This window comes from Dipodomys spectabilis, unplaced genomic scaffold (assembly GCF_019054845.1).
Source record: "Dipodomys spectabilis isolate Male_0828 unplaced genomic scaffold, ASM1905484v1 ptg000234l, whole genome shotgun sequence".
NCBI lineage: Eukaryota > Metazoa > Chordata > Mammalia > Rodentia > Heteromyidae > Dipodomys > Dipodomys spectabilis.
Window position 1 is genome coordinate 1,002,093 of NW_024870911.1, and position 26,231 is coordinate 1,028,323.

Below are 26,231 nucleotides of genomic sequence, written 5' to 3' on the forward strand. Positions count from 1 at the left end.
GCCAGGCACAAATCAGTCTCATAACAGTCACTCAGACATTTGGATTCACTCAATATTAGAACAATCCTTGTCAAGTTCAGGGCCTGAATTGGGAATTCTTGGACCTGAGACCTGTCCCTTTGTTGTGGTAACATGGTCTGTTAATGGCTATGGTGCTTTTCTCTACCACATCTTCTAGCTTTCTTAAGGAAGGCCAGATCAAGGAGGCACTTACTGATTCTTTTTTTTTTTAATTAAATTTTATTTTATTTTTTTTTGTGAACATACTGTACAGAGGGGTTATGATTACATGGGCAGGATAATGTGCACATTTCTTATCAAGCATTGCAGCCTCCTCCTTTTTTTACCCTTCACATTACTGATTCTTTATTGGAGGGCACAGCCAAGGTCAGTACAAAGGAAGGATCCAGGGCCCCAATCATAGCTTACTTGAACACTGTCAGTACACTTCCTTAAATCGACTCATTAGAGTCACAAAGCTTATTTTTATGTCTAAATTCTCACTGCTGGCAAAAGTATGTTTACCCTGCAACTGCTTCCACCAGCCCAACAGACTTCATGATGCTGTGTTAAACGACATGACAACATGGCTTCCCATTCGGTGTGGATGTGCGTGTGTGTGTGTCCATGTACAGTTTGGGTCATGCTCTTGCTAAGTATGGCTTCTTCAGTCAGCAACTAGCATAGTCCTCATAGCATCAGATGTCCTCTCAATGAACCACACTTCTGCCCTTATGGTGGTTACAGAGTTTTGGCAGTGACACATGGCTAGGAAAACCAATATTCCTAGCCCCTTCTCTAAAGTGCTGAGCTAAAAAGCAGTTAGAAGATTGTCGATCTCCTTAAAAGTGCTAAGTAAGAGCAGAGAAGAAAACGTAACAGAAATCATGCTACACAGAAGTGATATAGGAAAATGCATTAAAAAGTCTGCATTATGCCGGGCGCTGGTGGCTCACGCCTGTAATCCTAGCTACTCAGGAGGCTGAGATCTGAGGATCGCGGTTCAAAGCCAGCCCGGGCAGGAGAGACCGTGAGACTCCTATCTCCAATAAACCACCAGAAAACCGGAAGTGGCGCTGTAGCTCAAGTGGTAGAGCGCTCGCCTTGAGCTGAAGAGCTGAGGGACAGCGCCCAGGCCCAGAGTTCAAGCCCCACGGCCGACCAAAAAAAAAAAAAAAGTCTGCATTATTACTCAATAACTAGTGAATTATACATTCTAGATAATACATATTTAATTATAAAGATTTCCACAGTCATAACCTTAAGTCACTACAGAATGTTATGCTATTTTTAGCATACTCTGATCAAAGGCATTCCTTTGATCAGAATCTTTATGTTCATGCTTTTAAATGTTTGTGCTTTTAAAAACTTGGGTAATTCATATAATTTACTGAGGACAAGGATTTAATCTTATTCCCTTTTGAGTTTCAGTATCGAGTATAGATCAACACATTCAGAAGGTAATCTATAAATTTTATTCAATTAGTATTTAGTAAGGTTCAAGTATACATATTTGTACTAAGCATTTATTGATTGTATTTATTAGGTAATATGTTTTTATGTTAACATATCTATTTCTGACAATGATCTTAAATTTTTATAAAATTTATTTATTTTTTTGCTTATGTGGTGCTGGGGAATCGAACCCAGGGCCTCATGCATGCAAGGCAAGTGCTCTACCACTGAGCCACCTTCCCAACCCAATGATCTTAAATTTTTAATTGACACACAATAATTGCATATATTTGTAGAGTAGAAGGTGGTATTTTGATACCTACAAAAATTATGTTAATGATCTGGAAATGAGGTATTACTGCCTCCCTCGCTTTGAAAAAAAACTAATAGTTCCTTAGGAGCAAAAAGCTGGGAAAGACATAGAAATTTGAATATATGTTCAACTTCCCAAAGGACACAGATTCAATTGCTTCAAAACTTTGTTACATAGCTATAGATATTTCTAAGTGTTTTCCTTAGCTAATGAATTTTTCCACACTATATTTAACAGAAATATAAAACTACATAATAAAACTAGGAAAATGTTCATAACACTGTGATTCTCTCAAGATTACTTAAGTTTTCCCTCACCTTAAGAAACAAAGGTATTTAGTCTTCTCTTTCTGTGCCTTATTTTTATCACATTAAAATAAAATGAATGCTGAAACTTTATTAATGTTTTAAAAAGACAAACAAGTAGAAATGTAAAGTAGGTACACAACAGTAGGTATAGATTTCCATAAAATGTCCCAATTGAACTCTCATTGAGCCTCGTTCTTTATTGCCTTCAATATTTACCTGAAGGAGTGTGTGTACTCATTTCAAGTCTGGGCCAGGAAAGTAAAAAACAATGTAGTGAAAACAAGACAAAATGTTAGAAGTATAGGTTTGAAGATCAATACTCACCACAAAGTCCTTCGGTATAAGACGAGAAGTTAAACTGGACGCCAAAGTGAATGTCTATAATCCCTGTAAGGTGAGCCCACTTTACAACCAACCCAGCTGGTGTATTGATCACGTACATTGTACCAGAATCCTCTATGAACAGTTCTCGACTTGCAAAGGGCAAGGGCACAGCAATAGAATCCACTTCTACCTAGAATAATAACAGAAATGCACCCGTTATAAAAATGTGATTTTTTTTTTTAAAAAAAGGGCTGGAAAAAAAAAACTGCGTTAGTGGCAGAGCTCTTGACTAGCATGCATAAGGCCCTGGGTTTGATTTCTCAGTACCACATAAGCAAAATACAAAAGAAAATGAAAAAAGAAAATAATAAAAACTTTAAGAAAACATTTTTAAAACTATATTAGGATTTACAATAAAATTTTATTTTTTATATTTAGTTGATTTATTATTCCAGAAAGTAGCATTTGGATTTTACAAATTGAGAAACACGTTCTTCCTGTTATGTTTGGTGGTTTTTAAACCCTATTTATTTCCAATATTATGGCTTTTTAAAAATATTTTTTTACCATCTTTAAGTAGTTGTACAAAGGAGGTGCCATTTAACAAAGCAGTTATAGTTTTTTTTAATTTCTCTGCTGCTATACAATTTGTATAATTTTAAGCATCTTTGTTTCCTTTGCCACATGCTAAATTCAGTGCTTTCCCCTTTGCATTTCATTTTTCTTAAAATATAACTTTCTTCTGTGTTGTATATGCTTTTATGTCAGTTTTTTTCAATATATTTTGATTGCACCATTACTGTCTACTATGAATTTAAGATAACAAATTCATTTTTAGGATGTTTTCTTTGATCTGAGAGTTTTTTTTTTACTTTGATGTTTTACATCAGTGCTTGTTTAACTGTAACAATGTTCCTAAAAATGTTCAGCCAAGCTTGGTGAAGATTAAGGCTCCCAGTGATCCTACTTTTTGGATTCTAGACATATTTAGCATAGAACCATTCTGGTGGCCCTATTTTGAATCATGCTCTTTTTTTAAAAAGGGGAAGGGGGCAATGATATAATTCCATGTGTAAGAGTAGAAGTAAAATTACTGATGTTCCAGCTCACCAACAATCCAATTTCTCATCTTGCCATACAGTTACTTGGGGATGAAACATCTCCACATCTTCCTGCTTTCTACTCAGTAGGTAAGATTTACTTTAAGGGTCATCTCTTTCAGAAAGACTTATTTGACCCTCTTATCAGGTCATCAATGATCCTTGTTTATGTTTCCATATTTCGGTCATAATTCTGCAACTTTACCTCCCTGATTTCTTACCCATATATCTACAAGTTACTTGAGATCAGGAATTGTGTGGTTTATTTTCACATAAACTTATTAAATACCTTCTAGATAATTGATTATTGGTCAAATATATGACCAGTGATGCGTTAACTTGAGACCAAAAATAAGTCCTTCCTTCCAAAGGCTCAGAAAAACGGCTCTGATGAAATCTGAGTTTACTTCCCATCTACTTTTCATTAATATATCAATTTCATCAAATTCAAACTATATTAAAATTCTGTCATCCAACAAAATGCATTATTCATGTACTTTAGGTTTTAGCCCATTAAACATGTTAATATATTTTGTCTCATTTAACGGGCTTCTGCCGACAGATGCAATTACTTCTAGAAAGAATATATGTCAGTAAGTGTAAACAAAATCTTTACTTTTTATACTTTAGAGAGAACCATTTAGATTGGAGTGAAGCATCCAGCTCATAACTCACTGCTATATGGTAACTATACATTCCTTAGGATAAAGACTTTTCTTGTAAAACTAAGTGGTCTCTATCAAACCTTTTAAAAATAATAGCTTGGTCTTCTTCAGTGTATAATAATAAAGGTAAGTGAGCCTTCAATTTTATTTTAGCTATTACTTATTCACTGAAAACTTAATGGTAAACATAATTCAAAATCAGTCTTTAGGCAAGTGCTAGTGTCTCATGTTTTTAATCTTACTGATTCAGTCGAGTATGGGGAGTTCTTGAGAATGCAGCTCAACAGAAAAACTGGGCTCAATGGCATGTGCCTGGCATTTCAGCTACATGGAAAGCCAGGAGGATGTAGGCAAGGACAGGTAGAACAAAAACAAGAATTTATCCTAAAAATAATGAGAGCAAAGAGTGATGGAGGCATGGCTCAAGCATTTTAATGTCTGCCAAACCAGTGTTGAAGTTCTGAGTTCAAACACCAGTACCACCAAAACAAAACAAAATACAACAGGTTCTTCCACCTGTCCTCTCAGGGATTTCATCCTAATATTTTTAGCTACTACTCTTTTCCTCTTCAGGTCATTTTTACTTTGTCTGATTTGAAGTACAAACATTCACTGTGGAATAAAAACATTTGGCCACTTGCATTCTCAAAGTAGTTGTTAGCCAATTTCACATAGACCTCAAAGTTAACTCATAGGAAAGATGTCTCAAGAGTTGACACATAAATGGAGGAGAAATAACATATTAACAAACAAATTTTTGAGCTGAGTATAGTGGTATACATCCATAATTCCAGCCAGAGGGAGGCTGAGATTGTGGGTCCAAGCCATCCTGAACCAATAGTGACACCCTGTTCACAAAAAGGAAAGAAAGTATACAACTTGGGGGGGTGGGGAATAGGGAGAAATAAGCTGGAGAAAGTGGAGGGGGTAACAGTGTTGAAAAAGAAATGTACTCATTACCTTATTTATACAACTGTAACCCCCTAATCACCTTTACAATAAAGATATAAAAATAAATAAACAACAAAGAAAAAGTTTTAGAACTCCCATTGGAAGAATTATTAGCCATAGTGCAATGAAAGTTTGCTAATATTTTCCCTCCCTTCAGTAAAAGTTATTTTAAGTAATTCCCTTTTTTCATTTTTTTCATTTAATGATGTACCTTTTAGTTTTGTGCCCTTACCTTCCTTGCCACTCTGTTGACAAGAATTTTATGTACGGATGTTGTCACATTTAACTTCTTAAAACAAAGTCCAGAAATTCTCCCAGAAGAAACCTTCAGTTGAAAAGTATTAAAGTTTTATGGAGTTAAACATAATTTTAGTGATTGAAAAGAATACATTTACTACATAATTTACAAATACTTACTAGTTTTTTAAATGAGTTCCCATTCTGAAAAATAAAGTATAAAAAAAGAAGCACTTTTAAAGGAAATGCGCATCTTGAGTTTTAGAAACATAATCTGGAAATACATATGTGTATGTGTGTGCACATGTATATGACATATTTTTATTTCAATGTCAGTGAGTTTGTGAGTACTGAGAATTCCCAGTGTTACCAGATCTCCCACTTACAGTCTATGAATAAATGAATACAGAGTGGTGAAGACTTACCTGGTTCATGGAACACTTTTCAATGTGAACAACTATACTTTCCCCAGGGATTCTCACTAAAATATAAGAAGCCATGCTGTACAAGGCAGCATTGTTCCCATCAAAGGTGATAATGCTCAGCTCTGACAGCATGGAACAGCGACCTAAGACAGAACAACAGAGAACAGAGGTAGACTATCAACCATTGGTATGTTTAGTACTAACTGCTCTCACGGCTAGTAGTGTTAATCTCATCTCTGACACAAAGCAGCTCAACATTTCACAAATGCTGGATCATAATCTTAAGTGAAGAAAACTCAGAGACATCTGTGCATGATGAGGTAAGATGAGGTGATGAGTTAAAAAAGTAACACTTCTTGCTGATTAAAGAAATGGGCCATCACAAAAGACACAGACTTACAAGGACATTCCCACTCAGGGCAGCAGAGATCAGTGTTGACTTGAACAGGTCTCCCCCGAAAACCACAGTCAGGCATTTGCAAGTCCATGGGGCAGTTCAGAGACCAGTTGTAAAATGTCCATTCCATGTTAAGGCATATGTATTGGCTACAGTTATAAACAGGATCAAACTGCTGAGGCTGTTATCAAAAAAAGAGTGATAATAAGTTTTCACCACCTCAAACAAATATTTCCAATTGACTTATTGATTGCATATTGCCCATAATATATAATTCCTAAATACCAGAATGTTTTGGAGAAACAGTAAAAATTTCACAAGTCAGGACTAAGATTAATTTTAAATTCAGTGCATACTGAATACTGTAGAGAGTATATTTATCTTAATTTTTTTTAATGTTTTTTACTGTGAGAATACTGTACAGAGGGGTTACAGTTACATGAGCAAAGTAATGAGTCCATTTTTTAATCAAACATTGTTGTCTCCTCTGTTTTTCACCTACCATTCCTTCCTTCCCATCTCCACAATTACACTCCTCTTCCTCAATCCCCTCCCCAACCTAAATTGTAAAGTTCATTTTCAACATAGCGTCTTGTACATCTCATTGTTGCAATGGGTCAACCTGTATCCCTGTTTAAGCAATTTGTTTTTTCCCTTCCCTTCCCCAAATTATACCAACATCAAATACAGTGAAAACAGGGGTTATACCGTGGGGGAGGGACATACAAAGCACCAAAAACGTCACATGGTACCTTATAAATACATTACAAGCAATAGCAAAAAAGAAAAAAAAAAACACTTATGTCCTTATCTTAGGGTTCAATTCGCTTAACATCATCTTATCTGGTCTTTTCTGCTTGTCCCAGAGATATACTAGTTAATGCAAATAACCATGGGACCTATGTTTCTTTGATATTGACTTTGACATCAGAATTACCAGCACACTCAGAATCTGAACAGTCTTTTCCTGTGCTATCTACCTCAGCTGATTGTAAGCAGACTTGTGTAGCAACAGCCAACCTTTCCTATTATGATACATAAATCTAACATATGAATATAAATTCTGTAATATCATTTGAAAAAAATCACAATTTAACCCTGCCAAATATTTCACTATAAAGTCATGGTATACTGGCATTCATCTATTGTTCCAGCTACGCTAAGTGAAAGTATTTGCCATGAAAATAATGAGACTCGAAGAGTTCCGGGAAGATGGCGGAGGAGAAGCAGGAATCTGAACAAGCTCTCGCATAGAAAGCAGTTTTAGAGTTCCAGTGAACAGTCCTAAGCCAGAGAATCACACCAAGTGTGCCATCACAGGACAGAGAGTTAGGAAAGAGAGGGGAAGCCAAGGCAAGGAGACTCATCTGAGCGCTTGCCAGGAGCCGCCATGGCGGCAGTGCCAGGCAGGGCACCCAAACCTGAGTCACAGTGAGTCTGGGACGAAGGAGCCAGATGCAGCGGGCGAGCGGATTCTACTCAACACCAGCAAGAACCGACAAGGAGCGGACATCTTCATCCTGCAGTCTGCAGACCAGAAACGACCCAGGAACCAAGACTCGGCGTGAGTAGAAGCCCGACGTCCTCACTCCTTCTCAGGGAGCAGAGGAGGGAAGGCCACCACTCCCCCCCCCCCCCAGCACCGGTGATCTCCATCTTGGATACCGACAAAGCTCAGAGGAGCTGCTAAATCCAACTCAGGCCTTGGAATAAAACGAGTCATTTAGCAGGTCACAGGAACTTAACCGTGAAGTGACCTACCAGACTCAGCTCCATCCAGGGAAAAGTCACCCAGCTCAGACGCCAGCCATAGGAGTGGCTTTTCCCACTGGGTAACCAGAACCAGAGGCTGCCCCTCCCTCTAGCAGCCTCCACAATCAATTGAAAAACAGAAACCCTGAGAATGGCTCCAGGCTGGACTCTGTGAGTTTTTCACAAAATAGCCCCAGGGAAAAGCTACTGTTTGTTGAAAGGCCTCAACTCTACCAGAACCTAGCCTCATCACCCCTCTTTTGTGATTCTCAAAGCAGATCACCCTCCCAGTAAACTAACCTGGAAGGGGGATCTCAAAATCTTGGGTAAAGCAGAGCATTTTTCTGCCTGTTCGAACAAACTGACTTAAGAAACCAATCAAGCCACAGGACCTCAAGCAGACCAGAGACTCCAACAAGAGGCTGGTTACAGACACAAGGGAGATACAGGATTCTTCCCACCCCTCCCAAAAAAAATCAAAAAAAAAAAAATCAAAGAACTTTTTTTCTTCTTTTTGTTTTTTTGGTACCTTATATATATAAAAAAATTTTTTTTTCTTTTCTAAAACTTTTATTAATCTTTAATTTTTGCCTTTTTTGAAAAAAAAATTGTTTTCCAGTATCTTTTTTTTTCCTCTTATAATTTTTATTTTAGGAATACATGAATGTGCGTTTTCCTTTCTTTTCTTGTCTTCTTTCTCTTTTAATTATCTTTTGGTTTTTTGTTTAGCTCTACTGAACTTCTGATCTTTTTTTCTCCCTTTCTTATCCTTTTCACCTTCTCCTTTCTTTTGTTCTTCTTTATGTGACTTAACTCTTGTCCTGCACATCCTCAGATAAACCCATAGTTAACTAGTAGACCCTATCCCCCATGGTGTACACACTTAATCCACAAATCTATTACTCAATTCAAAACCTCTGAGACTTAAATTCCTTACTAGCAGTACTACCTCTTTATACCTATATAATATTTTAAGCATTTTTTTAAATTTTTCACATCTCCTCTATGTCCTTCCCCTTCTCTCAATATATTCACATTCCTCTCTAAATAGATTGTAAAAGACAATCTTTTAATCTCCATAATAATATTGATTTTTACGTTTTTATTTTTTCTGGTCGCTTTTCATTTCCCTTTCCCTTTCTTCTTTCTCTCTCTCTCTCTCTCTACTTGCATCCTACCCAACCTATTTCCTGCATTGGGATTAGGACATAGTTAACTCTCCCTGTGCCCCCCACACCAATCTATTCCTATTTTTTACCCACATCTCTCCCTAACCCTAATAATTTCTGGTTTTCCAAATTCTTCTCTGTGGTTCGAAGCCCATTAACATATAGTTGTTTGATGTTGAATAGATGTATCTGTTGAACTAGATTGTATCTGTAGACTATTGACTGTACAAATGCAAACTTTGGTTGATGGTTGCCTTAAGATAGTGTTCTAGCACAAAACTGGTGCTATTTTCATCTCAAATGGGCAGAGTAAGCCGGAAAAACACAAGAAAAATGGCAAATCCAGGTATCTCAACTCCCAATCTTGATAATCAGGGGACAGAACAGATAATGAATAATCCAGAGGAGAGTTCCCAAATAGCTCTACAAACACTGCTGGCAAACATGATAAATGAAAAGTTTGACAACTTACAAAGGACTCTGTATGAGTGTGATAGGGAGAGAGAGGAGGCATCCCAAAAGTGTATACAGGAATATCATAAGCGTGAGGAAGCTACTCAAAAACTGATACAGGACTTGCGTGAGCAACTCGAGAATACTCAAAGAGAACTGCAGGAATCCCATGAACGAGAGGAAGCTAATCAAAGAGTAATACAGGAATTGAGAGAGCAGGTAGAGAATACACAAAGATCACTAAAGGCATTCATGGAATCCATTAACAAAGACCTGAGGGAAGTCAGGGAGACCACAAAGGGAATGCTGAATGGAACCCAACAGAAGGAATGGGAGTCCAAAGAAACCATAACCAATCAACTAAGTGATTTCAGAACAAACACTGAACATCAAATTAAGGAAGTAAAGAAATTCATACAAGACCTAAAACAGAGCTTCAACAAAGAATTTGAAGCCATCAAAGCCGACCAAATGGAAGGAAAAGAGATAAAAAACTAAGTAGAGAGTCTTGACCGGAGGTTAGACCATGCAGAAGATCGAATCTCAGGGATTGAAGACAGCCTAGATATTATAGAGAAAGAACATACAACCATCCAAGACAAGTCCAAGAAATATGATAGATCTATCCAACACCTGGAAGACACCATCAGAAGGCCTAATCTAAGGATAATGGGTGTAGAGGAGCACCTAGAAACAGAAGTTAATGGTCTAGGAAATTTGTTTAACAGGATCCTAGCAGAGAACTTCCCAAACATACAAAAAGATAGGCCTATTCAGATACAAGAAGCTTTTAGAACCCCAAATAGACCAGACCAGAATAGGACATCCCAACGTCACATTATAATCCACACAGGATCAACTCAGACCAAGGAAAAGATCCTTAAAGCTGTCAAGGAGAAAAGGTTAATCACCTATAAAGGGAAACCAATTAGAATCACCTCAGATTTCTCAGCAGAGACAATCAAAGCAAGAAGAGCCTGGAATGATGTATGCCACGCCCTAAAAACAAACAACTATCAACCAAGAATACTGTACCCAGCTAAACTCTCTTTCATAACTGAAGGCCAAATAAAAACCTTCCATAGCAAAGAAAAATTGAAACAATACATCTCCACCAAACCAGCCCTACAAAAGATTCTTAAAGATGTCCTACACATAGAAAACCAACAAGACCGCAATAAAGGCCAAGAAACTGCACCCAAACTGAGAATCCAAGAACCATAGGAAGAACCCAGTTTTCGCAGCCCCCAAGAAGGTGGATAACATGGCAGCAACTCCCAAATACCTCTCAGTCCTATCTCTTAACGTTAACAGACTGAACTCTCCAATTAAGTGACATAGACTGTCTAGTTGGATTAAAAAACAAGACCCTTCTATCTGCTGCCTGCAGGAGTCACATCTTGCCCATAAAAACAAACACATTTTCAATGTTAAAGGCTGGAACAAAATCTACCAAGCAAACGGCCCCCATAAACAGGTGGGAGTTGCAATCCTAATATCAGATAAAATAGACTTCAAATTAAAATTTGTGAGAAGAGATAAAGAAGGTCGCTACATACTAATTAAAGGATCTCTCCTTCAGGAGGATATTACGATTCTAAATATCTATTCGCCAAACAATGGAGCACCCAAATTTATCAAAGAAACACTACTTTCCCTCAAATCCCATATAGATCCAAAGACATTAATTGTTGGGGATTTTAACACACCACTCTCCCCACTAGATAGATCAACTCGGCAAAAACTCAACAGAGAAACCGCAGATCTAAACAGCAGATCAACTAGACTTAACAGACATCTACCGAACATTTCACCCAGTAGCATCAGAATACACGTTTTTCTCAGCAGCACATGGAACGTTTTCTAAAATAGACCACATTTTAGGCCACAAAGCAAACTTGTCTAAATTCAGAAACATTGAAGTTATACCTTGCATTCTCTCTGACCACAAGGGAATAAAATTAGAACTCAACACCAAAAGCCACCAAAGAAAAGTCCGGTATCACATGGAGGCTGAACAACACACTGTTGAATCAAGAGTGGGTCATGGAAGAGATTAGAAAGGAATTTCAAATGTTCATGCTATTCAACAAAAATGAACACACAAATTACCAGCTCCTCTGGGACACAGCAAAGGCAGTACTCAGAGGCAAGTTTATAGCTCTGAGCTCCTACATCAACAAATTGGAGAGATCTGAAACTAACAATTTAATGACACATCTAAACCTCCTTGAAAAAGAGCAGCAAGATAAACCCCAATCCAGTAGATGGAAAGAAATAATTAAAATTAAATCAGAATTAAATGAATTAGAATCCAAAAAAACTATAGAAAGAATCAACAAAACAAAGAGTTGGTTCTTCAAAAAACTTAAAAAAATTGACAGATCCTTAGCAAATCTTATCAGAAAAGGAAGAGAACACACCCAAATTAATAAACTCAGAGATGAGAACGGAAATATCACCACGGAAACAATCAAGATTCAGAACATTATAAGGGAATACTTCTCAAAACTTTATGCTAATAAGTTTGACAACTTCACAGAAATGGACCTTTCCTAGCAAATATTGACATGCCAAAACTAAACCAAGATGAGTTAAACTATCTTAACAGGCCCATATCAAGCATAGAAATAGAAACAGCAATAAGAGACCTCCCAGCTAAGAAAAGTCCAGGACCAGATGGTTTTACAGCGGAATTTTACAAGGCCTTCAAAGTACAACTCTTCAATGAAATTGAAAGAGAAAGCTCACTACCGAACACATTCTATGAAGCCATCATAACCCTCATCCCAAAACCAGGCAGGGACTCATCAAAGAAAGAGAACTATAGACCCATTTCTTTGATGAACATTGATGCAAAACTTCTCAACAAAATTTTGGCCAATCGACTTCAACAATTCATCCAAAAAATCATACACCACGATCAAACAGGATTCATTTCAGGGATGCAAAGCTGGTTCAATATACGCAAATCAATTAATATTATTCATCACATCAACAGGAGCAAGAATAAGAACCACATGGTTATCTCAATAGATGCAGAAAAAGCATTCGACAAGATCCAACACCCCTTTATGATGAAGGTTTTGGAAAAATTAGGAATCCACGGAACATTCCTCAATACAATAAAGGCTGTATATGACAAACCTACAGCCAGCATTATATTCAATGGTGAAAAACTAAAGCCATTTCCTCTTAACTCAGGAACAAGACAAGGATGCCCACTCTCTCCACTTCTCTTCAATCTAGTATTAGAATGCCTAGCTACAGCAATAAGACAAGATGCAGACATAAAGGGGATCCAAATAGGGAAAGAAGAAATAAAACTCTCCCTCTTTGCAGATGACATGATCTTGTATTTAAAGAATCCCATAGACTCCACTCCCAAATTACTCAAGCTGATTCACAACTTTGTCAAAGAAGCAGGTTATAAAATTAACCCCCAAAAATCAATGTAACGATGAGAAAAGTGTGGCTGAAATTAGGAAAGCAACTCCATTTGTAATAGCCCCACAAAAAATAAAATACCTAGGAATTAACTTAACCAAAGAAGTGAAGGACCTCTATGATGAAAACTTTAAAATCTTGAAAAAGGAAATAAACACAGAACTTAAAAAATGGCAAAACATCCCATGTTCCTGGATTGGAAAGATTAACATCGTGAAAATGGCAATACTTCCCAAGGCTATCTACAAATTCAATGCACTATCTATCAAAATTCCAACCTCATTCTTCAAGGAAATAGAAGAGGCAATCCAAAAATTCATATGGAACAATAAAAGACCCCGAATAGCAAAAACGCTCCTCAACGGAAAGAACACTGCTGGAGGAATATCAATACCAAATTTCAAACTCTACTATAAAGCCATAGTAATCAAAACAGCTTGGTATTGGCATAAGAACAGACCTCAGGACCAATGGAATAGAATTGAAAACCCAGAAAGGAACCTACAGACTTATAGCCATCTAATCTTCGATAAGGGAGCTAAAACAATAGAATGGAAGAAAGACAGCCTCTTCAGTAAATGGTGCTGGCAAAATTGGTTAACTACATGTAGAAAACTAAAGCTAGATCCTTATATTCCACCCTGCACCAGAATCAACTCCAAATGGATCAAAGACCTTGAAGTCAAAGCAGACACTCTGAAAACATTACAGGATGGAATAGGAGAAACCCTAGATCTCCTTGGCTCAGGCCGAAATTTTCTGAATAGAGACCCGGAAACACAACAAATCAAAGAAAGGTTGGACAAATGGGATTGCATAAAGTTGCAGAGCTTCTGCAGGGCAAATGACATAGCTAGCAAGATCAATAGAAAGCCCACGGATTGGGAGAAGATCTTTACTAGCCATACAACGGACAAGGGTCTCATATCTAAAATATACTTGGAACTCAAAAAATTAAACCCCCCAACAACAAATCCTCAAAGAAACAACTGCCCAATAAATAAGTGGGCGAAAGACTTAAAAAGAAATTTCTCTGAAGAAGAAAGAAAGATGGCCAATAGACACATGAAGAAATGTTCAACATCCCTAGCCATAAAAGAAATGCAAATCAAAACAACACTGAGATACCACCTCACCCCAGTTAGAATGGCTAAAATCAAGAACTCTAACAACAACAGAGGCTGGAGGGGATGTGGACAGAAGGGAACCTTACTGCATTGTTGGTGGGAGTGTAAACTTGTTCAACCACTTTGGAAAGCAGTATGGAGGTTCCTCAAAAGACTCCACATAGAGCTCCCCTGTGACCCAGCAATCCCACTTTTCGGCATTTACTCAAATGTTTACAAACAAGACCACACTAAAGCTACTAGCACAGACTATGTTTATTGCAGCACTATTTACTATAGCTAAGATATGGAACCAACCCAGATGACCCTCAGTAGATGAATGGATCAAGAAAATGTGGTATATATACACAATGGAATTCTATGCTTCCATCAGAAAGAATAGCATTGCCCCATTTGTTAGGAAATGGAAAGACTTGCAAAAAATTATATTAAGTGAAGTAAGCCAGGCCCAAAGAAACATAGGTCCCATGGTTTCACTTATTTGCAATATCTAGTATATGTCTGAGTCAAGCAGAAAAAGTCAGATAAAGTGATGTTAGGGAAATGAACCCTAAGATATGTATGCAAATGTTTTTTTTTCTTTCATGCAATTGTTTCTAACACATTTATAAGATTATTTCTTTGTTGCTTTGTATGTCCTTCCCCCACAGTATAACCCCTGCTTTCACTGTATTTGATGTCAGTATAATTTGTGGAGGGGAAGGGGAAAAAGAAATCGTTTAAATAGGGATACAGGTGGACCCATTGCAACAATGAGATGTACAAATCGTTATGTCAAAAACGAACTTTAAAGTTTGGTGCGGGGGGGGGGGGGGGAGGGGGAAGGGGAGCAGGGAGGATTGGGTGGGGGAGTAGGGGGAGGATGGGAAGGAGAAACAAAGGAGGAGGCTACAATGCTTGATAAGAAATGTACTCATTATCTTGCCCATGTAATTGTAACCCTCTGTACAGTATTTTCACAAAAAAAATATAAAAATAAATAAATAAATAATGTGTTGTGTTTTCCAATGTTTAAAACTCCAATTCTATTTAAAGTAATAACGACAGTAATTACAAATTTCTGTAAAAGTAGTTAGTGATAAATATAATAGTGATAAAACCAACATTGTTTTACTGAACTCATTTCATTCCCACAACTCTTTGAGGCAGATAGTGTTATGTGGCCTATCATACATTTGAAAGAATAAGTACAAAGGTTAAAGTGGCTTGTCCACATTCCCCTACTAATTAACAGTTAGTAGACTCAGAATTCCTGTCCATCATTCTATATTTACAACTCTGAGGAATGGAGAAAAATATGACAACTGTTTATCATCCATTATTAGTTATCAGTAATAAAATTTCATTTCATTTACTTTTCCCTAATCTATAATATAAATTTCTATCACTCCAATATTTTATATAGTGACAAAAATAGGGATAAAAAGTTAAGTAATTTTGCTAAATAACAGGACTCTGAAGCGAGAACTTCTAAACTCCAAAGTAAGTAGGCCCAAGGTCCCAAGATTTTCTGGGAACCAGCCATACCACCTCACAGGCATTACTCTTGCTTTCCACTTTTTTCTGGTATAATACTCACATTTTACATACTTCCTGAAGGTAGCTTGGATAACAAGTGAATGCCACTACATCATGACTTCGTAGTGAAAGATAAAAGTTATTATAAGAAAACTAAAGCCCTCATAATATCTAAACCACCTAAATGATTGTATACATTCTGCTCTACTGAAATTACTTGTAACAGAGACCTGGGCACTGTGATCACTCATTCTGATAAGCAATTCTCAGGCTTCTTCTTAACCTTTTAGCAGAGGATAGCAGGTCTATCATCTTCTCTCAACATATTAAAGTTACAGCAGCCCCCTACTATTCTCTGACTGCATGTTTGCTCACTTGGAAATGTCATGTAAATCCAACTAAATACAAATACCTACTGAGAAGTTCCAAAATTTTACCTTAGCTTAACTTCCATCCAATAATCCATGAGTTTCTACCATTGCTGTATATCCACAGTTGATTGGTGTCACTGAGGAATCTAAAACTACACTTTCCTAGGTCTTCACTTTTCCCAACTTCCCCATTCTGCTTAGTGTCAATCTTTCGGTTGCTTAAGGCAAAAATCTCAGACCCCACAACACTTCTCTCACACGATACCCATGTCAAATTCTTAACCAAATTCTGTGACACCTGCCTTCCAAGCAGGCATTTCTCAAGTCCACCATCCATTTCTTATGTAAAGGCCCACAGCCGCCTGCTTCTCCCTCATAGGTTTTCCTCACACTTCCTGATACACTTCTTGCAACATGGCAGCCAAAAAGATCACTTGGCTTCCTGTGCCATTTAGAATAAAAGACACAGTGTTTTATAATAGTCTACTTTCCTTCCAAATGTATTCATCTCTTATTCCTTTAGTACATTAAATATATTCAACTGAAGTTGCAACTCTTAGTTTCTTTGTTTGGAAATTTAGGCCTGGTTCTCTGCATAATGTCTCCCATAATCTTTAGAAATTTTGCTCTAATGTCGCTTTACCTCTTTCTACTATCAGTAAAAATTCCCTGACCAATTTATTGAAGAGAGTTGAATTTTTCTCTTGAATAGAGTCTTCAAACTTTTTTTAAAACAATGTTTGCTGGTAGTAGGGCTTGAAATCAAGGCCTGACCCCTGCCACTGAGCCTCTGTGCTCAACGCTAGATAGTGCTCTACCACTTGAGCCACAGTGCCAATTCTGGCTTTTTTTCTGAATAGCTTATTTTGTGAGTAGTTTATTGGAGATATGAGTCTCATAGATTTTCCTGCCCAGGCTGGCTTCCAACCATGATCTTCAGATCTCAGCCTCCTGAATAGGTAGGATTACAGGTATGAGCCACCAGCACCCAGTGGCTTTCAACATATTTTAAAATTTAATTTAATTGTCAAGGTGATGTACAGAGGGATGACAGTTACATATGTAAGCTAGTGAGCACCTGTGTTGTCAGTGTTACCCCCTCACTTTTTTTCCTCACACTTTGCCTCCCCCTCAATGCCCCTGCCAGTTGTAACGTTCATTTCCAACATGTGAGTATCACTGTTGTATTAGTTCACCCTTTGTCCTTTGTCCCACCATTTTGTAGTTCTTCCCTTCCCCAATTCAGACAAATGTATATATAATACGCGGGGTACCAAAATCAGTGACAAGGGATAATATTTTTATGTAATTAGTAATTTATTTTGTTTAGTGACAATCTCAGAAACTCCAATATAACTCCACACAAGCAGGAATTTTTTTGCTTCTTTTTTTGAAAATGCTAAAAATAGATAGGTTACATTTACACAAGTCAGGCAAAGAGTGCAATACTTTTAGACAATTTCACCCCTTTCCTCAATCTCTTGAATGGCATCTAATCAGAGCTTAGCCAGACTGATACTAAGTAAATATTGCTTGGGTATTAATTCATTTAATAAAAAAGGAGCATATCTGAACTAAAAAATTTGCCTAAGTCTCAACTAAGTCAATGAATATTATGTTCTTTGGTTACAATATGCCATTATCATCTTACCTAGAGACTGGCATACAGTACCTGCCTAATAAACAGCCCACATAAACCCATAATGAATTAGCCTGTTAGGAATCACACTGCATTATAAAGCTCCTTCTTTGCTTTTTTTTTTTTTTTTTTTTAGGTCATGGGGCTGGAACTCTAGGGCTGTGAATTGTCCCTCAGCTCTTCAGCTCAAGGCTAGTGCTCTACCCCTTGAGCCACAAAGCCATTTCCAGTTTTCTGGTGGTTTATTGGAGATAAGAGTCTCATCGACTTTCTTTCCCTGGGCTGGCTTTGAACCATGATCCTCAGACTTCAGCCTCCTGAGTAGCTAGGATTACAGGCATGAGCCACCAGGACCTGGCCTGCATTTTGATTTTAATCTGACAGAAGCTAACTAGTAAAAAGTATCTAAGTATTTAAGAAATTGCAGTTGTTAAAAATGTAACAAGTTTGACAAGAAATGTACCTTACTTGTGTAACTGTAACCCTTCTGTAATCACCTTGACAATAAAAAAAAATTAAAAAGACAACAAAAGTAATGCATATTCTTACATTGTAACAAAGATTAGAGAGCATACTAAAAGAAGTTCAATTGTATTTGTGTAGTGGATTTGATTAGTGGACTATTTCATTAGCAGACACTAATGAAATAACAAGAGCTAAAGGAGCTTAGCCAGACATACCTCACATTCCAAACCTGTGGTAGGGATGATGTCAGAGGTAGTGACTATCTCTGGACCTATAAGAAATGAACACGCAACCTCCATTACTGGGAGAGTAGCTCTCATGCATACAATTTACATGTGTTAGGAAATATGCTAAAAGATTTTCAATTACTTCATTTGTTCCTCACAAACATCCTACGAAGAAGATAAAAATATGACTGCTTTACAGATGCAGAAGCTAAGTCAATTAGAAAGTACATCCATACATGACAGGAACAGAATTCTAACTTAGGAGTTTCACAATTGCTGTCCAAATACAGTCAGACTTTTCTAAGTTTAATTGACCATTCCATAAACACCTTCACTGCCTTGATGTCAAGAAAGTTGTCTAAACAGGTAAAAATGTCAATAGTATCCTTAAAGAGTCATCAAAAGCTACAAATTTTGTTGCATTCAAAACAAGAAGTGCAGCTGGTCCTTTTCTCTTGAAGAACCTCAGGTATGAACTCTTTGCAAGCAGAATGGATGATGCTTTGGCCCAATGGCAGCCCCAATGGGGAGGTGTAAAGGAGTGTGACCCATGTATTTTCTTTCTGTACTAGAGGTATGTCTAAAATACTCAAATCTGAAGGACTATAGAAGAGATAAAATGATTGACTGGACTTTTCCCTAGCTCCAATCACCATGTCTGCCATTGATAATATTTTTAAATACTGAATTTGTTTCCCATTCCTGCTATAAAAATGTCATATATCTAATAATTTACCATTAACTTATTATCATGCAGCTCCACAGATCATAAGTCCTTAAACCAATGTATTACCTATAATATTTAATACAATGTAAATGTTAGACAAATACTTACCTTGCTGTGCTGTTTAAGAAATAAGGATAGGGAAAATATGTGAGCATGTTCATCTCAGATGAATTTTGTTCTATTGGTTGAATCCACAAATGTGAGACCAAACGTATGAAACGTTTATAGTATTTCATTCGCTTGTGGACCACTGTGTATTTTGTCTACCATAACAATCCCCTCTGAGTGCCTAGACAATGCTTGGCTTAGTTGATACTCAATTAAAACATCAAATATAAACATCTCTATCAGAAATTTTCTAAATCACTCTCCCAGAAGAAGTAATTAAGTTTGGCAAAGCTTCCTGTGAGTGGATATATTAAGTTCTTCCCTGAAACAAGCTTCATAGTGAGGGAAGGAAGTGAGGGTAAGAGCCAAGATACATCTCAAGAGCCTATAGGATACAAATGGAAGTGGAGTCCCCATGGAAAGACTTGTAATTATATCTGACACTCATTAGAGACCATTTATTTACTGAGAAAACTTAAAACAGGTTTAGTAAAACTTAAGTTCTTGGAAAAAATATGTGAAGAAAGTCCTAGAAGTCCATAATAAGAAAGAGAGAAAGAGATGAATCCATTGTAGAAAATGTGCCATGTTGAGCCTGTCAATAGGATAGGCAACATGAGGCAAAAGTGACAGGCATTATAAACATGTTAGAAACAATAGCAAGAAAGAAAAAACCACTTATGTCTCTATCTAGGGATTCATTTCGCTTAACATCATCTTATCTGGTCATATGTACATGGCTTTTGACCTTTTCTGCTTGTCTCAGATGTATACTAGTTATTGTAAATAAGGGAAACCATGGGACCTATGTTTTTTGGGCCTGGCTTACTTCACTTCATATAATTTTTTCCAAGCCTTTCCATTTCCTAAAAAATGGGGCAATGTCATTCTTTCTGATGGAGGCAGAGAATTCCATTGTGTATATATACCACATTTTCTTGATCCATTCATCGACTTCGGGTCATCTGCATTGGTTCCCTGTCCTAGCTATGATAAACAATGCTGTAATAAACATAGTTGTGCTGGTAGCTTTAGTATGGTCTTGTTTGTGATCATTTGGGTAAATGCCCAAAAGTGGGATTGCTGGGTCATAGGGAAGCTCTATGTGGAGTCTTTTCAGGAACCTCCATACTGCTTTCCAAAGTGGCTGAACAAGTTTACACTCCCACCAACAATGCAGTAGGGTTCCCTTCTGGCCACATCCCCTCCAGCATCTGTTGTTATTAGAGTTCTTGGTTATAGCCATTCTAACTGGGGTGAGGTGGTACCTCAATGTTGTTTTGATTTGCATTTCTTTTATGGCTAGTGAGGTTGAGCATTTCTTCATGTGTCTATTGGCCATCCTTCTTTCCTCTTCAGAGAAGTTTCTCTTTAAGTCTTTAGCCCACTAATTTATTGGGCAGTTGTTTTTTAAGGATTTGTTGTTGGGGGTTTTAATTTTTTGAGTTCAAGTATATTTTAGATATGAGACCCTTATCCGTTGTATGGCTAATGAAGATCTCCCAATCCATGGGCTTTCTGTTGATCTTGCTAGCTATGTCCTTTGCCATGCAGAAGCTCTGAAGCTTTATGCAATCGCATTTGTCCAACCTTTCTTTGATTTGTTATGTCACTGGGTTTCTATTAAGAAAATTTGCACTATATTTGAGGTTGGTATAATTTATGAAGGGGAAGGGAAAAAACAAACTGTTTAAATAGGGATACAGGTGGATTCATTGCAACAATGAGATGTACAAGTCGTTATGTGAAAAACAAACTTTACAACTTTGGTGGTAGTGGGGAGAAGGATTCGGGGGGGGGCAGGGAGAGGATGGGAAGGGATGGGAAGGGGAAACAAAGGAGGAGGCTACAATGCTTAATAAGAAATGTACTCATTATCTTGCCCATGTAATTGTAACCCCTCTGTACAGTATTTTCACAATAAAAAAATGAGAAAAAAATTGGCTTCTGTCAAAGAGACCTAGGGTTTCTTCTACTCTTTCCTGTAATGTTTTCAGGGTGTCTGCTTTGACTTCGAGGTCTTTGATCTGTTTGGAGTTGATTCTGGTGCAGGGTGATACATAAGGATCTAGCTTTAGTTTTCTACAGGTGATTAACAAATTTTGCCAGCATCATTTACTGAAGAGGCTGTCTTTCTTCCCTTCTATATTTTTAGCTCCCTTATCAGAGATTAGGTGGCTATAGGTCTGTGGGTTCATTTCTGGGTTTTCAATTCTATTCCATTGGTCCTCAGGTAACCCCTGTTTTCACTGTATTTGATGTCTGTGCCCTGCATCTTGTATACACACTTCTCTAATTTAGGGAAGGGAAGGGAAAAAACAAAATGCTTAAATAGGGATACAGGTTGATCCATTGTAACAATGAGATATACAAGACATTATGTTGAAAAACAAACTACAATTTAGGCGGGGGAGAGGGGATAGTTGTGGAGATGGAATGAAGGGATGGCAGCGGAAGAACAAAGGAGGAGGTAACAATGCTTGATAGAAAATGGACTCATTACCTTGCTCATGTAACTGCAACCCCTCTGTGCAGTATTTTTACAATAAAAACCATATTTTAAAAAGTGACAGGTGTGTTTTGAGTTGGTTGAGTGGTCCTACTGCATGTGGCTGTGATAGATAGGCCAGGACTTAAATTACAGATGCTAATTTTACTGTCTAAAATCAGCTTTACCTGAAACCATAGGTAACAGCTTACCTGGTGATATTAATGCTGGTTCTGTAGGAATTATGGGTACACCTACAAAGAAACAAAGATGCTCTATATTTATCAGTATTTGAGTAAGGTGAGGCCCACATAATACATACGAGGCTCTTTAACTTCAAATATGTTTTGGAATATAATACAAAATGGAAATGGAGCCTCCACAGAGAGACTTACAATTATATCTGACACTCATTAGCACCTATTTATTTACTGGGAAAATTTAAAACAGGTTTAGTAAAGACTAAATTCTTAGAAAGATTATGTAAAAGATGTCCTAGAAGTCCATATAAGAAAGAGAAAAAGAGATGAATCCATTGTAGAAAATGTGTCACATTGAGCTTGTCAACAAGATGGGCAACATGAAGCAAAAGTGACAGGAATGTTTTGAGTTGGTTGAGTAGTCCTAGTGTGTGTGGCTGTGATAGGTAGGCCAGGACGTACATTACAGATGCTAATTTTACTGTCTAAAATCATAGCTTTACCTGAAACCATAGGTTGTAACAGCGTACCTGGTGATATTAATGCTGGTTCTGTAGGAATTAAAGGCACACCTACAAAGAAACAAAGATGCTCTGTATTTATCAATAGTTGATAAATACCCACCTAATACATACAGGGCTCTTTAACTTCAAGTATGTTTTGGAAAATAAACTAAAGAGGGATTTGAAAGGCAAGATAAACATGATTTAGGAAGTAGTGAGGAAAATAACCTACAGCTGTCACATTAGGGAAACATCTTACAATTATCGTGTGTCTAAAACTTCTGTTTAGAGCTGTTTGCCTAATAGGGTGCTTCTCACTTTTCATAGTAAATTAAATAAGGTTCACACTTACAGTCTTCTGGATAAACACATTTGAGGGTGACCTCATCAAGGATCATATTTTTAGGGCAGTAGGGCAAGCATCCTTCAACCCTACATATGAAAAAAAATCAAATGAAAAAAGTACAAAATATAAAATAAAACTCAGTATTGAATATATGCAACTAAATTATATTGCTCCTGAAATTCTCCCTCCTTCTCAAGCACTAAGGACTACTCCTTTGCTAACATTGTATAATAATTTGATTTATGAAATCAGTGTTCCCTATACCTAAGCAGATTGCTATGGGTTGTGACTATACTTACTATGAAAATGTCAGTAGTATAGAAACAGCATCGTCCATGGCTCTCACTTTCTACTATTAAATCCTAAGCTCACTGAACAGACAATTGAGATCTTGAGTAGAGGAGATGAGGCAGGAGTTGGCAGAGTTGGAAGAAAATGGTGGTATAAGACCAAAAGGAAGCCAGGTTTCCAGCTCCAGGGCATCTGGTATGTATCCCCTGTCCTTGCATGAAGCAGAGAAGCCAAGTTAAGAGTTCCTAAACCTGCAAGAGGCCTTAGGCTTGGGGACTGTGGGCCAAGAAAAGGAAAAACCATCTTTAAAGGAATTAAGCCAAAATTCTGTCTGAGATTACATCTTACTGCTACTATTGGTCAATTGAAGCCCAGAGTCCAATTTATACTGATACAATCTTTCATGCAGGTTCATATTAGGAATACATTCTACAGAGCATTATGTACAAACTTTTATTGCAAAAAAAAGCCTATTTAACTGCATCTCAGATGCATTATCAGGTGATAGTAATATTTGCAATTTAAGAATATTTTACCCCTTTAATTTGACAGTATCAGTTTTCAGTTGGTCAAAAAGAAATATAATTGAGAATTGAACAAAATAATTTTTAAGAGCTACTTTTGAAGAAAAGGATAATAGAAATTATCCTGGAGTTAAAGAATAAAAAAAAATGTGTTAAAAAAAACTTAAAGTGCACAAGATAAATTGGTGACTGGCTCTTTTTAGGGTTGGTTAGTTTCAAAAACCCTAAGTTCTTAAAAGTGAAGGTGTTAAATAGGGCATTATTTGTAATTCAACCTAAATGATACTCCTACGATTGTATAGCATCTATGAATAATTTGTTTCAAAGTTTCCATATTATTTATAAAAATTAAGGCTTTATTTCCAGAATTTCAGATATCATTATTAAATATTAAGATAAATGTGTTAAAATAAAAAATTTAAAAATAAATTTAGTACCCACTAAAATATATTGTCAATTACTTCATCCATTATTAAAGAATTAAAACAAAAATGCTCATTATGAAAATGAATTAAATCAATGCTAGGGAGTAACAAAGCAAAATCAGGTGGCCCTATGTAGCTAGAAAAGTTTTACACTGAATGAGGCTGAAGAAGACACATTTAGCTATCTCCTTCATATTTCTGTCCTTTCACAATATATATTTTTAAGAACATAAACAGCTTATATATAATCAGTGGCTTATTTCAATCAATAAGCTTCGTAATAAAGAGGATTATTAATGCTATTATACTCTAAATTTATCAAGCAGTAGAAAAAAAATCTAAAGGTTACTAGATTGCAGAAGACTATAACCAGTCATCATTAAAAGAAGTCATTGTCCATTTAGATGCAACCCAAACATTTTGAAATTGTTCTATGCCAGTTAAAACCATAGATCTTCTCTTACAATATTTCCTTTCAACCAATATTGCCTTCACAGTCACACATAAAAGATCCTTCTTTCTTTTGCATACAGATGACATACTAGCCGACTTCTAAACTATAAACATAATATCTCCTATACATAATGGTTCTTACAATAGATATATAATAGGAATAATTATTTCTATATGTGCTCCATAATAAGCTTCTTGGCATATTTTGTCATCCAAAACTTTTATTTTCGCTAAATATTTTATTTTAACATTTGCTTCATGAAAAAAACTGAAATCATCTAGAAGAAGGGCAATGGCTCTGTTGGGGACTGGCAGGAGGGGACAGGAATGTGTTACAGCTGCAGCTTTGTACATGAGACCCCTGGCTATTACAAGTACAATGAGAAGTGCCCATCAGTACCTCTGCACAGGGGAAGAAGACAGGAAACAGAAGTAAATGTGGAAGTGAAAAGCAGCCTGGCAAGAGTGTAGTTTCTCTGGACTACACTACATTCCTTCAGATCTCATTCTGTAGTATTGCTTGTATTTGGTCTCATTTCTACCCTGTTCTAAAGATTGAGTTCCCTCAGGCAAAGACTAGGTATCATTTATTCATATGCCCAGGACATTTTATAATTTTCATACTCACAGTACATAGATATTCAGTTAAAAAAATGTAACATACTCCCTTCTACTGTTGATATACTGCCTTGTTCCCTTTTAAAGCAATTTTTTTTCAAAACAAATAGCTGCCTACATTCTACCTTTTCATTTTGCCTCTTCCTAGACTCTAGGTTACTAAATGCTCTGAGCAATTTTCAGTCTTAAATTTGATATATAAAAGAAAACCAAATTCTTGATTCTTCATCAAAGGAACTCCTTCTATCTTTGTCCTTAGCACAACAAATAGTAATTCATTCTTCCACTGGGTCTAAATGAAATTGTTGATATTTGTCTAGGTTGACAACAAAAGTGGAAACTAGTGTCTGGTTTCACTCAATACATACTGAGGCCAGACTTAAGTCCTAACTCTTCCTCCTTTCAGAACTATGTTTAGTCTACCAGCAATGAAATGGGACCTCTATCTTTTATACTGTACAAAAATCAACACCAATTAGATCTAAGAGCTCTAATTAAAACTTGAAACTTTAAGTCTACTGTGGGAAAATGTAGTAAAAACACTGCAACTAACATGGCATAAGTCACTTTTCTCTGAATAGAATTCCAGATGCTCAGAAGATAGGATTAAGAATTGACAAAATGGATATATCAAATTAAAGAGTTTATGTGTAACAAAAGAAACAATCACTAAACCTAAGAGCCATCTACAGAACCAGAGACAATCTTTTCTAGCTATTCAACAGATAATGGATTAATATCCAGAAATACAAAGAACTCAAAAAAGTAAAACAGCAAAAGAAAAAGTAATCTAGTAAATAAATGGGCATCCAAGCAGAATGTACAGTTCTCACAAAAAAAATACAAATGAGTGATATATTAAGAAATAGTCAACATCATTAGCCATAAAGGAAATGTAAATCAAAATACACTAAGATTTCATCTCACCACAGTCAACATGAGATCCAACAAAGAGATAAACAATAACAAATATTGGTGGGGATGTGGGAAAGTGAGCCCTCATTGTTGGTGGAATATAAACTAGTACAACCACTATGGAAATCAGTATATAGATTCCTCAGAAGACCAAAATAAGATCACAGTATGACCCTGGAATTACACTATTGGGCACATATACAAAGGAAAGTAAATCAATGTACCAGAAAAATACACAGGCATTATTTGTGTTTCCTGCAACATTATATACAAACGGCCAAATGATAAAA

At 36.7% G+C, this 26,231-nt stretch overlaps 1 protein-coding gene across 1 annotated transcript in view; it reads right to left on the reverse strand.

Annotated features, from left to right (window-relative positions):
- Otogl (otogelin like) overlaps positions 1-26,231 on the reverse strand; it is a 142,624-nt gene that overhangs the window by 25,635 nt on the left and 90,758 nt on the right. The window contains exons 35-42 of the mRNA XM_042698990.1: positions 22,722-22,801; positions 21,855-21,920; positions 18,332-18,417; positions 6,179-6,356; positions 5,779-5,921; positions 5,534-5,557; positions 5,349-5,441; positions 2,401-2,590 (exon numbers count right to left, since the gene is read on the reverse strand). Coding sequence (XP_042554924.1) covers positions 2,401-2,590; positions 5,349-5,441; positions 5,534-5,557; positions 5,779-5,921; positions 6,179-6,356; positions 18,332-18,417; positions 21,855-21,920; positions 22,722-22,801 — 860 coding nt within the window. The remainder of the gene's footprint in view (positions 1-2,400; positions 2,591-5,348; positions 5,442-5,533; positions 5,558-5,778; positions 5,922-6,178; positions 6,357-18,331; positions 18,418-21,854; positions 21,921-22,721; positions 22,802-26,231) is intronic.